The sequence below is a fragment of the Lontra canadensis genome, unplaced genomic scaffold (genome assembly GCF_010015895.1).
Source record: "Lontra canadensis isolate GAN:19392208 unplaced genomic scaffold, GSC_riverotter_1.0 scaffold196, whole genome shotgun sequence".
NCBI classification, from domain to species: Eukaryota; Metazoa; Chordata; class Mammalia; order Carnivora; family Mustelidae; genus Lontra; species Lontra canadensis.
The window spans coordinates 1,205,356-1,222,063 of record NW_022631190.1 but is presented as its reverse complement, the minus strand read 5'-3'; the positions used below and the strand labels follow the sequence as shown (position 1 = coordinate 1,222,063).

The 16,708-nt window shown below is 41.3% G+C and overlaps 1 protein-coding gene across 4 annotated transcripts in view; it reads left to right on the top strand.

The window, feature by feature from the left end:
• Nucleotides 1-16,708, top strand: part of PLD1 (phospholipase D1) — a 191,914-nt gene that overhangs the window by 74,434 nt on the left and 100,772 nt on the right. For 3 of the 4 annotated variants that reach the window (XM_032847937.1, XR_004381472.1, XM_032847938.1), the window contains 5 exons: nucleotides 3,983-4,173; nucleotides 4,466-4,593; nucleotides 9,331-9,476; nucleotides 9,698-9,803; nucleotides 11,039-11,104. In XM_032847937.1, coding sequence (XP_032703828.1) covers nucleotides 4,014-4,173; nucleotides 4,466-4,593; nucleotides 9,331-9,476; nucleotides 9,698-9,803; nucleotides 11,039-11,104 — 606 coding nt within the window. In that variant the 5' untranslated portion in view covers nucleotides 3,983-4,013. Of the gene's footprint in view, nucleotides 1-3,978; nucleotides 4,174-4,465; nucleotides 4,594-9,330; nucleotides 9,477-9,697; nucleotides 9,804-11,038; nucleotides 11,105-16,708 lie in introns of those variants that run through there. The other variant, XM_032847941.1, reaches the window with a different exon arrangement.

The following is a 16,708-nucleotide window of genomic DNA, read 5'->3' as shown; positions in this document are numbered from 1 at the left end:
TTTGGCGTAGACATTGCTTATGTCTATCGGAAAGGAAAATATCTGCTTCCTTTGGTGTTCTACTTCTCAGTCATGTTGACCATTAATATTAGAAGAAAACTCTAGAGTTCTCTGATTTCACCAGTGAATAACAGGAGGACATTTAAAACTGTTCCCTTTAGGGGCGCCTGGGTGGCTCAGTGGTTAAGGCCTTTGCCTTCGGCTCAGGTCATGATTCCAGGGTCCTGGGATCGAGCCTCCTGTCAGGCTCTCTGCTCGGCGGGGAGCCTGCCTCCTCCTCCTCCTCTCTCTCTGCCTGCCTCTCTGCCTACCTGTGATCTGTCAGATAAATAAAAATCTTTAAAAAAAAACAAAAAGCTGTTCCCTTTAAAAAATTATAATTCTAGTATTCAATACCAGGAAGGAAAAAAAATCGACCCCATTTACTTCCCAGATTGAGATGCAGACAGAAATAAAACACAGCTGCTATTATCATCCTTGGGCGCCATCTCTACTTGGTACAGAGAGAGATAATGATCTTGCAGTATTTTATAAGGAGATAACAAAATCAATGACATTATCTCAAATGTAAACACTGAAGGCCTTATCCCATTGCTGGTTAAGATAGGCTGTGACTGGGGCAGCTGTTCACTCACCAGTACAGATTAATTTAGATAAAAGAAAACATAGGCTAATAAATTAAGGTTTGACAACATACAAGTGTGGATGGCCTTACAGTTTGATATTCAAGAATGAAACCAGCAATACAATTGATGGACAAAATGTCAACACAGAGCAACCATGGACATGAGTGGAGGCAGTAATGTGGACAGTTTGGTTCATTTTCCATTATTAAATGGTTAGAGTCTTCACAAAAGGTTGGAAAAAAAATCTACAAACCGTTAGGGTCCACTGAAACTCCACGTGATATTATAAAATATTATGAACCACAAAAACGAAAGGCTAAAAAGAAATGCAGGAGGCTGCTGGGATATGTTGTTTCTATAATTACAATGACTGTAGGGCTAGTAGGATCCCTTTGAAGGTACGGGGATTGAACTAGATAACATCTTTTGTTGTTATGAACCATAAACCTTATAAAAAAGATTAATTTATAGACATTCAACCCATTAAATAAAACAATGATTATGAACTTCTATAACCAAGTCAATGAGATTTGAGAGCCAAACAAATCTGCTTTATAAGTAAACTCAGTACTTTATAAGTAAAACTCAATAAGTAAACTCAACAAGTTGAGTGACCTTGGGCAAGTTACTTAACTAAGTCTTTCAGAATAATCATAAATATCAGGTGGTACCATTGTGAGTATTAAATAACATAACTGTGCTGAAATTATGCTTATTTATTAGCACATAATAAGCACTTGAGTATAAATGATAAGAAGATTCCTTTCTATTTCTCTTAAGTTTTTCACAAGTTTATATGCTTCAGTTCTTTCTATCTGAAAAAGGATTTTTATTTTAGCTCGATTTCAGTGACTCTGTACTATTTATTCCACTTTTCTTGCAGTATGATCTCTGTATATCTTACCTTCAACATGCATGTTAACCTGACATTCTGTCCCAGAGGACAGTCACTGGAGTAACTCTTGTTTTCCTTTGCTGTGCTAAGGAAGTTGGCAGAGTTAACCGTAAGACAGTTTAATCAATAGAAAATACCCAAGGTTTACAAATTCATGAGCAGCTGTGATATGATGTAATTTCTTACTTGTTTTACCTTGTCTCATTTCCTCTAAGTTTTTCATGAGCTTGTATTTTAAATGAAGCAAAACCTGGCTCATGGGTGGCATCTAGTAAGTGTTTGTTGAGGTGAGGGGGAAGGAAATAAATATTTTAATTGTGACCAGAGGCAACAGCTCCTCCACGGAAGCCGAGCCGACCTCCAGTAAATGATCCAGGTTGGAGAGCGTCTGTCACCTGCTTCTCGGATTCATACAAAAAACTACTTGGGTTAGTCTCTTGGGTTAAAGTGATTACTTATACGGGGAAGCTGAACAATAGGGAACATATTTTTATCTACAGTTAGGGTTCTAGTGTTACAGGGACCCTAGAGATGAAATGCTCACCGTCCTTAGCTTAAAAGGAGTAACGAAGGCCCCGAGAGCGTAAATGGCTCCATCCCAAAGTACTGAGCTTCAAGAGGAAGTCCCTTCCCTTTCTTTCCATTTGAGTCTTGTCCAGGGGCACTTCGAATTTACTAAAACTTCCATCTATTGCAGGGACACGTTCGTATCTACCAAAGGTGTACAGGAAGATAAAGACTGTGGTTGAGAACATCAGCTCTTGGGTCAGAGAGACCCGGTTTTAAATCTCTTCTTCACTACTTATAAGCTCCGTGACCTTGGACACATTGTCTGAGGTATTCATCAAATTACCTAATCTCTCTGTGCCTCAGTGTTTTTCTCTGTGAAGAGGGGATAGTAAGCTCTTCAATAGAAATAAACCTGCATAGATTTATTATTGATGATAAACACGATAATGTGTATAAAGGACTATCACCAAGCCAAGTGCATACGAAGCAATCAGTATACATTAACTATTATTATAATATAAATTGCAAGTGGGAAAGAAAGGTGAGGGGAAGCAATGTAGGCAAGGATGGGCCTCTGTTTTGCTAACTGTAGGCCACTGATGTGGCTCCAGGCTTCCTTACAGCCAGCATGGAGAAACATGATCAATTATGTAGTTCACAGAGAACTTTGTTTTATTAATTATATAGATCTGGGCAAACCAGAGCCACATTCCTTTACCCCAGTCTTCTGAATTTCTAGACAAGATCTCTTTCTACCAGCCATGGCAGTACAGGTTTCAGAGACTTGATGAGTTCCCATAAGGGCTGTGCAAGTCTGGTCAGGCTCTCTTAGCGTTGGCCACAGAGCCTTCTCCCTGGGCCCCCTCCCCCAGATTCTTGATCATAACGGTAGGAGAGAACCAGGTTGAAGGTCTTGCACTCAGCACATGCCCTTCATGTACCCATGTCAGGAGCTCCTTAATCACAGGGACCAGTCTTGTTCATCTTTATGTATTTGCTCATGGCACCTCACAATGAGTGAGCGGCAGGTGCTCTGTAAATGTTTGTGAGGTATAGTAATAAGTGAGCCTGTATGGCGGAGTTATTCTTACGAAAATCCTGCCATTTTCGGGCCTGGTTGTAACAGATTATTTCCAGCAAGAGGAATTTTTCATCCAACTCTGATGACAGCCCTCAAGGTGTAAATCTCCGTATTTTAAAGGAAAAATAAAATCTGTATGAACTCTTCTTCCATGGGTATTGGTGTGCAACGACTTGTGTTATTAAATGTCGAAATGAGATAGAACCCGTTCTCTTAAAAAAGGAGAGAAGTACAATTTGAGCACCTCCAGTATCTTTCAGAAGAAGTATGCTCATCAGTTACCTTTCAAGACACGTGCGTTGTCATGGCCCAAACCTCCTAGTTCAAAAAGATCGTATATACATTTTGCTTGGGATGTCACCTACAGAGGACATCTAGAAAGTTTATGCTGTTGCAAAAATAACTTTAAATCTGCTTCTTGAAATTATTGTAAAATGCCCTCAATTTTCTTTAGAAAATATTTAAAGTGGGTTAATTTTACCTGACCTTTTTTTCCCCCATGTATTTGTTAGAGTTAAGAATCCATTCCTTCCCTCTGAATCACCATCCCCAAACCAGCCTCCCTGGAGTTTCTCCTCATTTATCCAAGTTAATGAAATTGGGTGAAAGATATGTTGGCATTTATTCAATGTAGTGTTTCTCTTTCTTATTTGCTTGTGATTAAGGATCTCACTCGGATTTAATTTACAGGCTAGGAATCCTTTAAACGTGAAACAGGAAAATAAATGACAAGGTTGCTTGAGATAACCGGGGCTCACACAGAGCGTGTTGACTTGTTTCCATGTGCTGTCTCTAAGCCTGGCTTCATACTGTGGAATGAGTGTGGATTCATTCGAAATAGTAAATCCTGGTAACCCTTTTTCTCCCCAGCCCCTTTGCTCGTACCCTGTCGGAAGCCAACATGTCCCTGAAAAATGAGCCAAGAGTAAATACCTCCGCACTGCAGAAAATTGCTGCTGACATGAGTAATTTGATAGAAAATCTGGACACGCGGGAGCTGCACTTTGAGGGAGAAGAGGTGGATTACGATGTCTCCCCCAGCGATCCCAAGATACAGGAAGGTAAAGACCGATGGTCTGAGCGAGGAGAGAGTTGATCGGCATTGCTTGGCAGAGCGCGGATTTGAAATAACAGGCAAATGACTGATCCTCCCTCCCCTTTTTTAATTGTGTTATGTTGGATCTTTCTGTGGGTGTCTTCACTTGAGGGCTGAGACTGCTTCATTAGCTGTTTGCTTGTAGTAGTTATGATTCTTGGGCCCATCCTCGGAAAAGGCAAGTTAGGCTAATACCGTGTATCCTTGCAATGTCATTGTATTCCTGCAATAACGTTATCTACTTGTTTGTTTTTTAGCGTGTATTCCGTTCTCTGCTATTTATAAGACTCAAGGATTTAAGGAGCCTAACATACAGACGTATCTTTCCGGCTGTCCAATAAAAGCCCAAGTCCTGGAAGTGGAACGCTTTACATCTACAACAAGGGTCAGAATATTTATGGACTCACCTTGTGTTAGCCATTGTAGACAAGTCGATATGCTGACTTCCATTTTCCTTCCTTGTAGTGATGACTATGTTTTCAGAATTTTTTTTTTTTAACCGCTTCTAAGTCCTCACTGCCTCTCAAGTTTTTGCTTTCCGTTCAGTCTTTATTCTCATATGCCTCTCTCCTCATTCTGGAAAATGCCTCTCTTAAAAAAAAGGGGGGGTACCTAAGGAAATTTCTAAGTTTAATAAATTGCCAAGTGCCTCTCCTAGTCCTCTTCTCTCCCCAATTTTCTGTTTAATGTGGGCTCCTGGGGCATAGCCATTCCACCTAGAATGCCACATAGAAGCCAAGGAAAAGCTTAGCTTTCCTAATGCTTGTTTAGCAAGAAAATCATGGTGTCACCTGGCTCTTGAAACAGGCCAGGATGCTGGTGGACTGGTCGGGGTCACTACCCAGAAGCCCAGCTGAGCGAATTGTGCCGGCCTCCTCCACCACTCTGATTCGCTCTTAGCACCTGTCCTTTAGGCCCTCCCTGTTCACGGGCTTTTCTCTTTGAGTGCTGGAAAGGCATCTTCTGTGAAGGTGACTTCAAGCAAAGCATCCCTCTGTGAAACGGATTGAACTAGAGGCTGTTAGAGTCGCTGCCTTTGCTTGGTTACTATTTATCACAGAGATCAAGTCTGATAAGTGGAGGACGTTGCTGTAGGCTGGTGGCCTTTGTCCCCTGGGGCTAAACTCTAGTTTCTTCTTCTACCCTTCCCCTGAGGCAGGAAGGGCCTCAGGGGGCCCTTTCTTGGCCCCCTTGGGCCACCTTGAGGAAGGTGGAAGGTCACCTTGGCTCCTGCCTTAGGGGAAGGGTAGAAGAACCTTGCTCCAGAGGCAGGCAGGTCTGCCTGACCTTCCTCCTCGTCTTTTGCCGGGTGCCCTGTGCTACCTTGGTCCTCCTAGTTTTGCTTAGTGTTCTGCCCTGACTACCTGTGCTTGCCTGCATATCTTGACTCCTAGTTTACACCCACCTTTCCTTTAGGCTCTTTGTATGAGAGGAGTCTGTACTCCCCTGCTATATTGCTGAGCACAGCCCGCTCAGAAATGTCTCTGAGATGACCTTTGCTTTCTTATTTTGACTACCAGCTTTTAGATTGGGAGGGGATAAGCATGCTCACAGGATTAAATGCCCAGACTCCAGACCAGGCTGCATGGTTTAATTCCTGTTTTTGTTTTGTGATCTCTAGTAAGCTGTTTAATCTTTCTGTTTCTCCGTTTCCTTGTGTGAATAATGGGTGTAATGGTGCCTACACTATAGGTTTGTCATAAGGATTTAATAATAATACATAGCATTATACAAGAATTTTGTATATTATTGGGGAGCAAGAACTTTCTATCCCCTTCAAAGATCCTTCTAGCCAGATGAAGACTCAAATTGACGTGAGACAGATTAATAGAAGAAAATCAAATTTAATTTCATGTGTATGGGGAATCCACATAGACATGGAAATTCCAAAAACGGGCAAAATCAGGTATTTATGTTATTCTGAACTATGGAGAATTGGGTCAGGGTCTGGAACTTCAAAGGGAAGGAATTCAGTTCACAGGGAGATGAAAAAGAGCAAATATCTGGTAAACAAATGTTTGCTGAGCCACTCTGAAACAAGGAGACATGGAGGACTTTGATCGAACAGACCTTGCTAGTTCCTCCCTGTCTACCTTGCTTAGTTCATAGTATAATGTAGTCATCTGTGGTGATAGCTTTCTTTCTGGAGCAGGTCCTTTAGCTAAATTCTTTCTAGACCGCGGAGGTCAGGGACATAAAGAGCTTTTCCGGGATCTGCTGGGTTTGGTTGCTTTTTAACTCAAAGTAATCTTCATGCCAAAGCAGCCTGCTCTTGGCCCTTACAGTATTATAGAAGCATACACTGTATAATGCTATGTATTATTAACATGAGAGTTCTCCTAAAGTTATTCACAAAGCTAAGTATTCAAGTTCCCAAGCCAGGACCTTCTCCTTGCTTGTACTCCCGTTCGTCAGGTGAGTTTGGTTTAGTTCCCTAAGGATTATCTGTACCCTTCTTGGTGTTTGGTTTACTAAGATATGTGAACTAAATTCTTGAGGTTTACATGTGACTCCAGGTTTATAAAAATACACTTTTTCTAATTACCGAATACATTCTCTGTACCCGCCCAAGGCAAGGCACTTCTCTCTCGTCTTTCTTCGTTTGCATGACAATCCAGGGAGGCAGATGTTATTAGGGCCCTATCAGGCTGGAGATTTCCATTTGCCCCCTGTCCCCGCCCCACCCTTCTCCACCCTGTGTTCTGCCCCTCGAGGCTCTCCGCTTTTGTTCTCTGGTAGGGCTCAGACAGTGGAGAGCCCAGATAGGAGGTGGGGGTCCCCTTGGGCTGGCTGTGTCCCTTGACCAAGGCAGCCATCTTTATATGGTTCTCCTCCTTGTTCCAGTACCTGGTCTTTCCTCGTGTCCTTTTAAGAGTGGGGATGCCTTCAGAACCCCAGGTTACTGTCCTTCCTTTAGGGTTTCCTTACCCCATCATGTCTTCGTAAGCAATTCCTTTATGAAAACTCTTTGAATTACTCCAGTTCTAAAGAATTCCCATAATTCTTCTGGGATGTTGTCTGACAGAAGTGACACTTGGCTGAAGTTTCCCAGCTGGTAGGCTGCACCACAGGGTTTCAGACCTTTAAAAGCTTCAAAAAGGCTGCGCTAGTCTTTTTCCATGGTACCATACTGCCTCACAATTGCTAAGAAGTTTAGTATGAAACTGGGGGTTTATATGTGAGGGATAAAACTTGGCATTTGCAGTATTTTCTAAGTATTCAGTTTTCATAGGATTGAAAAGTATAATCCCAGGAAATGTAGCCACTTGCCTAAATTGTGTAATTTTTCTTATTCATATGGTTCATCCTAAATTGAATGTTTTTCACTTGCCTGCAACATTTCTGGCCGTTCTGAGTTTTCCTACGTTCTTCTGTGTGAAACATGATGGAGGATGATGCTTATCATGTTGGCCAAAGTAAAAGGCGGCATACAGTACTGAACCCCAGAAGTGGTGTTTTTCAACTTCCAGCTGTTGTAACTGTCATGAATCCTAAGTCGAGGCAAAGCACATGCTAGATTTGAATATTAACCAGTGATATGGTTGGATTCCAGACTTAAGAGCACGTAGGTTGCATTGATCCTCATGCTTCGGTTTTATATATGACATCTACACAGAGCGGTCATGCTTTAGAAGTTTGCCAAGTGTGCCAGACATCAGTAATGAATGACAGTGGGCCGGGTATCCCTCATGGGCTTGGTGACACCAGAGCCTGGATCAACTAGCAGAGAATGAGATACTTACTTTCTCCCGCCCCCAACACCTTTGATTCCTAAACCTCCCAGCAGAGGCCAGTGTCCTCTAGGTGGACCAGAGTGCCCAGTGCCCTACCCAACCCCCTACTCTCCGCCCCGCCTTCCAAACTCACAGACCTTCCTTCAGGATCTCCTCTGCTCCTCTGCTTTATTTTTATTTTTATTTTTTTTTAAGATTTTATTGTTTTGAGAGAGAGAGGGAGAGAGTGAGTCTGAGAGGGGGGGAGGTGCAGAGGGAGAAGGAGAAACTCCCCGCTGAGCTTGGAGCCTGACACGGGGCTTGATCCCAGAATTCTGGGATCATGACCTGAGCCAAAGGCAGACACTTAACCGACTGAGCCACCCAGGCACCCTGCTCCTCTGCTTTATAAACATCCCTCAGTTTCCTGACACTTTGTACTCTATCAAAACTATCCCCCAGATAGGTTAGTTTTTCTGGTTGAAATAATTCACTAGTCAGTGTCTTTGCATCTTAGTAAGAAATCTTTTAAAAATTTCAAGTGGGGGGCACGCCTGGGTGACTCAGTGGGTTAAGCCCCTGCCTTCGGCTCAGGTCATGATCCCGGGGTCCTGGGATCGAGCCCCACATGGGGCTCTCTGCTCAGCAGGGAGCCTGCTTCCCTTCCTCTCTCTCTCCGCCTGCCTCTCTGCCTACTTGTGATCTCTCTCTCTGTCAAATAAATAAATAAAAAATCTTAAAAAAAAAATTTCAAGTGGGGATTCATTTTAGTTAAGTAATTGGGAAAAGTATTTTGTGTGTAGGAAAATCCTGGGCTTCTTTCCCTCTAATTTTCCTATACCTTTGCTGGCCACTGGTGGTCCTTCAGGGCAGGGAGATATTGTAGACAAGGACAGACCTTGGAATATGTTGCGGGAGGAGAAGACATTAATGTCATTTGCAAAGGGCGAGAAGTGGGCTAAGATCATATCGTGTTCCTGGAATCCATTTCCTCCAGCTTTCCTCTCACCCCACTCCAGTTGTCTGTTCTCTGCTTATACTTTTGGACAAGCAGAATTACTGCTGATAACTAATTAGGGTCCTCACTCATTGTCTCCTTTACCTGGTTTCTTATTTCAGGGGTGTGTGTGTGTGTGTGTGTGTTTGTGTGTGTATGTTTTTGGAGCAGTATGATTTGTAGAGTTTGTCTTTGGTGCGATTCAGAGTTGGTCTTTATGTATATTATAAGGTGAACATTGAAGGGAATGTTATTTCTGTAATCAGTTGTTATAGAAAACATTTTGCTTAAGTACTTATCCAAAATATGTAAGCCAAATTTAAGTTACTTATTAATTAGCTATAGTTCATGGAGAGATTTTAGAGTTTTTATTATTACCTAAAATATCAATCATTTTTATTGATCACTGTAGGTGCCAAGTATCAATCTTTACACTATTGAATTAACACACGGGGAATTTAAGTGGCAAGTTAAGAGGAAATTCAAACACTTTCAAGAATTTCACAGAGAGCTGCTCAAGTACAAAGCTTTTATCCGAATCCCCATTCCCACCAGAAGGTAACTGTCTCAGAATAATTATATAAAGTTACTCCAGTATACAAGTTGGGTGGGAAGAATATTTTATCGATATTATGGGTTAGTTTGTCCATTGTCAGTGGATATTTTCTATTAAAATAGGCTTTTCTAAAAATAAACCATTTTATGAAAGGTTTTATAAGAGTAATATTAGAATCATGTTAGAAAGAATAATAAATGTTTCCAATGCGTGGATGTTTTAGGCACACATTTAGAAGACAGAACGTCAAAGAAGAGCCTCGAGAGATGCCAAGTTTGCCCCGTTCCTCTGAAAACATGATCAGAGAAGAACAGTTCTTTGGCAGAAGGGTAAGTCCTTCCAGTCTTCTGCTGTTCGGAGTATAATTTTGTGGTTCTGTAGAAACCTGGCGGCTCCTGAGGGGTGGGGCTGGGGGGCCAGCTGCAACTGTTCTCACCCCGGGAACCCTCACCCAGGCTGGCTTCTCTGGAACTTGTTAGGCAGTCCTTCCCCACGCCATTCTGACCTGGGGAGGGTGTGTTTCCCGGAGGAGGAGGAGTGTTCTGCGAAGAAGCTTCCTCCCAGTGGGAACCTCTTAGGGCTCTTTGTGAGTCAAGATTGAGCTCATCATTGAGTGTTTTGAGATCTACTCTTTTAAAAACCTATATTTCCCTCTCTTTGCTCCAGGCTTTATAGTAGCTTGTCCTAAATCTGTGTGAGGTCTCATTCTCAAACTGTGGGGGGAGCCCTTCAGGTCAGAGAGTGGTAGGACAGAAGCCAGAGGCCCCAGTCCTCTGCCACAGTGATGCAGAGACATGCAGGGGAGGAGATAGTTTTTCTGCTGGAAAGTTACCAAGTAAATGTCAGTTCTGTTCTGTAATCTGAAAGTTTAATGTTCTGAAAGCAATATTTGATTTCTTCTTTGTGTAGTTGTCTTCTTGTATGAAATCTTTTTAGCGATCTAGAACAAATATTTTCCAAGATACCCTACAGTGTGGGGTTTCTGTGTGCACTTACATGAATGCAGTTGAAAATGAGAAGCTGTGGCTTTAACAGTTAGTACTGCCACACACATCATCATAGTCACTGTGATGGACATTACCCTCGTGCATTTGAGCATATTTGAAATCAGGGTACAACTTACTAGAAAGTCTCTCTCTCCTTTTTTTAACCTCTCCCTGCCCTTCCTCCCCCTCGAAACAATTTTGAAAAAAACAGTAATATATCCACCAGTAAATTCAGTGTTATAATTAAGGAAATTCAGGGTTTTAATAAAATCAACAAATGCCTTTAGACTGTCTACCATGGGCAAGTCTTGTGCTAGTAACTACGGAAGATTAAAAGAATATACAGATTGGGTCTTGTCAGCAGTTTTTAAAAGACAGAAGCATGTAAAACATTAAATAGCAAGAAGGAATTTGAAAAATGGTTCAGGGGTACTATGGAAATAACTCCTTAATGCTATTCAAGATTCCTTTCCCGTGATAATACAAGTAAAGAATTGAATAAGTTTGCAGAAGGTAAAATGAGATAATGATCACATCCCTGTCACTGTTATCTCTCATCTAATATATTTGTGTTACAGAAACAACTAGAAGATTATTTGACAAAGCTACTAAAAATGCCCATGTATAGAAACTACCATGCGACAGTAAGTATTGTTCAGTGACTTAAATTTTGAAATAGTTTATAAAATCATAAGTTGTCAGCTGAATGTTGGATCGTTTTATTAACAGAAGTGCTTGTATCCACTTCTCTGGTATTCCTCAAGTTACAGTTAATGAGCGCAAAATTGATTTGACAGCAATAATTTAGTTCATGGTGATGCTATTAAAAAAATCATATAAAAATTAACGTGTCTAGAACAGTAGATTTAAGCGAACTTGAAACTCTGCTCCAGGCTAGATTATCTAGAAATCGACGTCGTTGTCTCCTTGGCTTTCCAGAATAATACCCAAAAGCATTTCTAAGCCTAAAGGAAAAAACACTTGAGTAGTAAGTGAGGAAACAGCTGAGCAGAGTCAAATACCCAAAGTTTATACAGAGCGTCCTGCTTGGTTGGCCATCAGGTTGGCCCATGATGCTTATGAAAGGCCTGTCTTTTCATGTGAAAGTGAGAAGCATGGGAAAAGTGAGGGGGAGGAAAAAACTCTGGGGAAATAAAAGAGAGAAGACGTGGTGAGGCTTAGAAGCAGCTGGGAGGCCCACAGGTGCCAAGCAGGAAGGAGTAGGCTTTTGTAGAAGTTCTCAGAAAACAGTAAGGTCAGTCCTCTTAGAGGCCTTGAAGGCATGTTTTTAAAGGGTTAAACTTCAATTATCTAAAAGTCCAGATAACTGAGAATGTCCTGGGTTATTGTATTTTTGCATCTATGTGTGTAGAAACTGCAACGCTCGGGGGTTGAATGTATATATATGGTATAGGGGCAGAAATTAAGAGTAGGCTGTCCCGGCCTACTAGATGTGGCCTCTAGTTTAGAGAATGCCATTACTTAAATAGAGGGAAGGGGTACCTGTGGGGCTCAGTTAGTTAATCATCTGTCTATCGGTTTCTGCTCAGGTCATGATCTCAGAGCCCTGTGATCGAGCCTGCATGGGGCTCCACATCAAGGCAGAATCTGCATGAGAGTCTTCCCCCCCTCTCTTCCCTCCTCCTGCTCCTTCCCCATCCCACACTTGTGCACTTGCTCTCTCTCTCTCTCAAATAAATAAAAAAATCTTAAAAAAAAAAAAAGAAAAGAGAAAAGAAAGAAGGAAGGAAGGCTTCTGTGTTAGGAGAGGAAGCAAGAGCTCCTTCACTCTTTGGAGTTTTCTGGTGACTCACTGCAATCTTGCTGCCTGTCAGGGTATTATCTGGAGGCTGGACAAGCCCCCATCCTGTCCCCTGGTCCCCCCAAGCACAAATGATCTGGGGCCGAGCCCATGGCCCACCTTCTGCGGCAGCTTGCACTGTTCATTTGGTGGACTTGAAGGAGCATATGTGGTTTCCTAATCCTGGAGGAGTTTTCCCAGGAAAACCAGCAACTTGGGTCCAACCGGAGGCTCTCAAGAGGAGGAGGATGGGAGAGATTTTCTTCCCTTCTGGGACTCAGGAACATGCATCTTTGAGAGAGTGTAATGAGTAAGGATGTCACTGCTGTTATTTCCGATTATATAACTGGTCATTGCTATGGCTAAAAATGCTGTTTCCTGTTGTGTTCTCTGAAGAGATACACAGAGGAGTATTTAAATGTGTGCTAGTACCAGTATGCGATGGTTTTGCATTTGTTTTACTCTTCTGCCTGCCTATGACTTTATTGGTGCTATTTCTTTTGGCTTTAGAACAGTAATTGCTAAGTTTAGTCTTCTCTTTCTGTGTATAGTACTACATTTTGGATTCTTATGTTGATTAAAAAATGTGTACATTTTCTTAAATGTTCATTTTCTTTTCCAATCATGAAAATCTTTCCAGAGTTGAGCCATATTTTATCTAGAAATTCTAGAATGTCTTCTAAACATTTCCTCTAAAAGGGAAAACCTGGTCTCAACTGACCCAAATATATGTTACCTCACATTTTTGATAGCTACTTATTTACCCTAAGAATGGAATTCTCCAGAATGATTCAGACATAAGATACAATTCAATCTGTCTTAATTTTCTAACGTTATTAAATTGTCACATAATGTAATTTGGCCTAGAGACTAGATTTACAGGCTTTTGCCTCATATTTGTGAAATTAGATTGGCATCTTTGTGTATCCTTTGATAATTGTGAGAAATATTAAAACTATTGTCTGTAAAATCATATTAAAAGTAATTTTTATACAGTCACATATAATTAATTTATACTTTTTAACTGTAAAACAAGCTTATTAGAAGTTAATTTGGGTCTTTAGGCCAGAGATCATGGATCATAGGTCAAGGGTCAGATAGGATCACATCTCTAATTTCCATAGAATTTCAATGAAACCAAACACGAACAGTTTTCTTTATTTTCCTATGGTCATTGGTTAAGTTAGTATTTAGATCAGGAATTTTTTTTTCCAGGAGTATAACTTTGTAAATTCCTTCTTCCTCCTTGAGGGTCTGAAAAACATGTCATCTTAGTGTTTTAGTGGATTTAACATCAGATAATTCCCTCAGAGATTATTGGTAATTCATTCTGTTTACTCATTTGTAAAATAGGTATACATGTCTTTGCACTCTGCTCAAGACATAAATATGTTTTTAAAAAAAGAATGTGTTTACTCAATTGTAACATACAAAATACAAAATCTCAAACAGAATTCCTTTTATATTCTAAGTTGTATTGGTGCTAGTTCTAATACTGAACCCAACAGGGAGCATTTTAATTAGTAACTGGAAAATGCATGGCTTGCAGGGAATTTAAAGGAAGAGTCATTAGGAACAGGAAATGTGGGTGCCTCAGTGGCTCAGTGGGTTGAAGCCTCTGCCTTCAGCTCAGGTCATGATCTCAGGGTCTTGAGATCGAGCCCTGCATCGGGCACTCAGTTCATCAGGGATTCTACTTCCCTTCTTCTCTGCCTGCCTCTCTGCCTAGTTGTGATCTCTGTCTGTCAAATAAATAAAATTTAAAAAGAAAAAAAGGAACAGGAAATGTACCTTTTTTCCAGCTGAAGATTAAAATCTAGAAAGGGAATGAAATGCATCATTTCCAGAAGCATCTTAGGTTGACAGGATGCTATTGCTAACTTCCAGTTTGACTGACATTTGACTGTGGTAACTCAGATTCCTTACCTCCTAGAGGGTGATTTCAAGCTAATCACCCTCTGGGAAGTAAGGAATCTGAAGATAAGCATTCCACAGACAGACAATACTGAGTTCACCCCTCCCTTGTTTTATACGGTGAGTGAATTCAGTTTGAGGGGAAGAATGGGTAAAGGTGAATGAAGATGCCCACAGTGTTTCCATGCCAACGGGGAGAAGCTGTGCTGTTAAACAGCTGCGCCTGCAAAGTAAGGGACGTCTTGTCATTCTCATGATTGAGTCTTAAGAGATGAGAGAGTCCGGCCTGTTTCCTCCACTGATGAGATGTCTTCTCTTTTCTCTGGGGCTGTGTTCATTGTCTGACCTGGAAGGCAAGCTTTCCTGGAGTAAGTGAGCCAACCTCCTACCCTTTCCAGAAGGGCACTGCCCAAACCAGCACTTTTGTCTCCCTTGCTTCCGAGAATTTCCCGATGGGGCACTTGCTTGGGCATTTTGCTGCCTCAGGCATCAAGGTGGCCTCTGAAACCGCCCCCCTTCCAGTACAAAGATGGGCTAGAGGAACCCTGAATGCATGATTGTCAGGTAATTTCCAGGGCTTGTTGTTACCCCTTGGGCTAATTGCTTGTCCCTTGTCTTTGGAACTTTATTTCCCTGTTTGCCTAACATTTACTTGTACTTCTCACAAGTTGGAAAAATAATATTGATTAATACATTATTCAAGAGATCAGTCAGCCCTGTGGAATATTGTTTCCTTGATTTTTGCTTTTCATTTCCTGTTCCTCCATTTAACTGTTCTGTAGCTTTGCATATAAATTAGTTATACCTCTGTAGTAGTTTCTTCCAGTGTAAACTAGGATTGACATTTTCTCTCTGCTCCCTAGAGATTAAATGAGAAGTTATGGTTTAGGGTTTTAAAACATTTTGGATTCTATGTTCAGAGTCTGCAGTGTCACTTCTAATAACAAGCGTTTCCACAGATCAGATTTTTAAAATATGGTACTGAATCACAATGTTTTATACAAGAATGAACTGTAAAGTCTTCATAGAATCTTTATAAAAAATTTAATGTGAAGATATATTTGGTTGGGGGTTTTTAAGTCTTTCTGGATTTTTTTTCTGAGGATTATCTTTATTTATTTGAGAGCGAGTAAGTGAGAGGAAGAGAGAGACAAAAAACACTAGTGGGGGAGGGGCATAGGGAGAGGGAGAAACAGTCTCCCTGTTGAACAGGGAGCCTGATGTGGGTCTTGGTCCCAGGACCCTGAGATCATAAGCTGAGCCAAAGGCAGATGCTTAATGGACTGAGCCACCCAGGTGCCCCATGTCTTTCTGAATTTAATTTTTAATATTTTAATTTTAATTTTTTTATTATGTTCACTTAGCCAGTATACAGTACATCGTAAGTATTTAGTTGTAGTGTTTAACGATTCATTAGTTGCATATAACACCCAGGGCTCATCACCACTTGTTCCCTCCTTAATACCCATTACCTGGCCACCCCATCCCCCCACCCCACTCCCTTCTGTAACCTTCAGTTTGGTTCCCAGAGTCCAGAGTCTCTTATGATTTGTCTCCCTGTCTGTTTGTCCTCATTCAGTTTTCCCTCCCTTCCCCTGTGATCCTCTGCTCTATTCCCTGTGTTCCACATATGAGTGAGACCATATGATAATTGACTCTCTCTGCTTGACTTATTTCACTCAGCACAATCTCCTCCAGTTCTGTCCATGTCGATGCAAATGGTGGGTATTCATCCTTTCTGATGGCTGAGTAATACTCCATTGTATATATGGGCCCTATTTTCTTTATCCTTTTGTCTGTTGAAGGGCATCTGGGCTCCTTCCACAGTTTGGCTATTTGGCTATCATACATTGCTGCTATGAACATTAGGGTGCATGTGCCCCTTCTTTCACTATATCTGTATCTTTGGGGTAAATAGCCAGTAGTGCAATTCCTGGGTCCTCAGAGTGTTAAAAATAAGTCTTTCTGAATTTTTACAAATAATCCAAGAAAGAATTGGAAGCACTTAATTGGGTGACTCACAGCAGTGAGAGATTGGTAATTTTTTGCTTACAAATTTAATAATAGATTATTTCCAATCACATATATAAAACATTAAAGAAAAACTATTAGATTTCATTTTTTTTTTAAAGATTTTATTTATTTATTTGACAGAGATACCAGAAGTAGGCAGAGAGGCAGGGAGAGAGAGAGAGCGGGAAGCAGGCTCCCTGCTGAACAGAGAGCCCAATGTGGGGCTCAATCCCAGGACCCGGAGACCATACCCCAAGCCGAAGGCAGAGGCTGAGTCACCTAGGTGCCCTGACTGTTGGGTTTCATTTTATTAATCCCATTTACAAGCTTGGCTCAAATGCCATTTCTTCTTAGGAGTCAAATCAGCCTGGAAACTGGACATCTTCCTCTGTAACTACTTGACATGTAATTGTTGTGGTTCTTCCCACAGAACTTTGTTGATGGGGAGTGTCTTCTGTATCTGGTCTCCCATCTGCTTCCTGATGCCAGGAGCATATCTTCTTGATTTTGAATTTTCTGT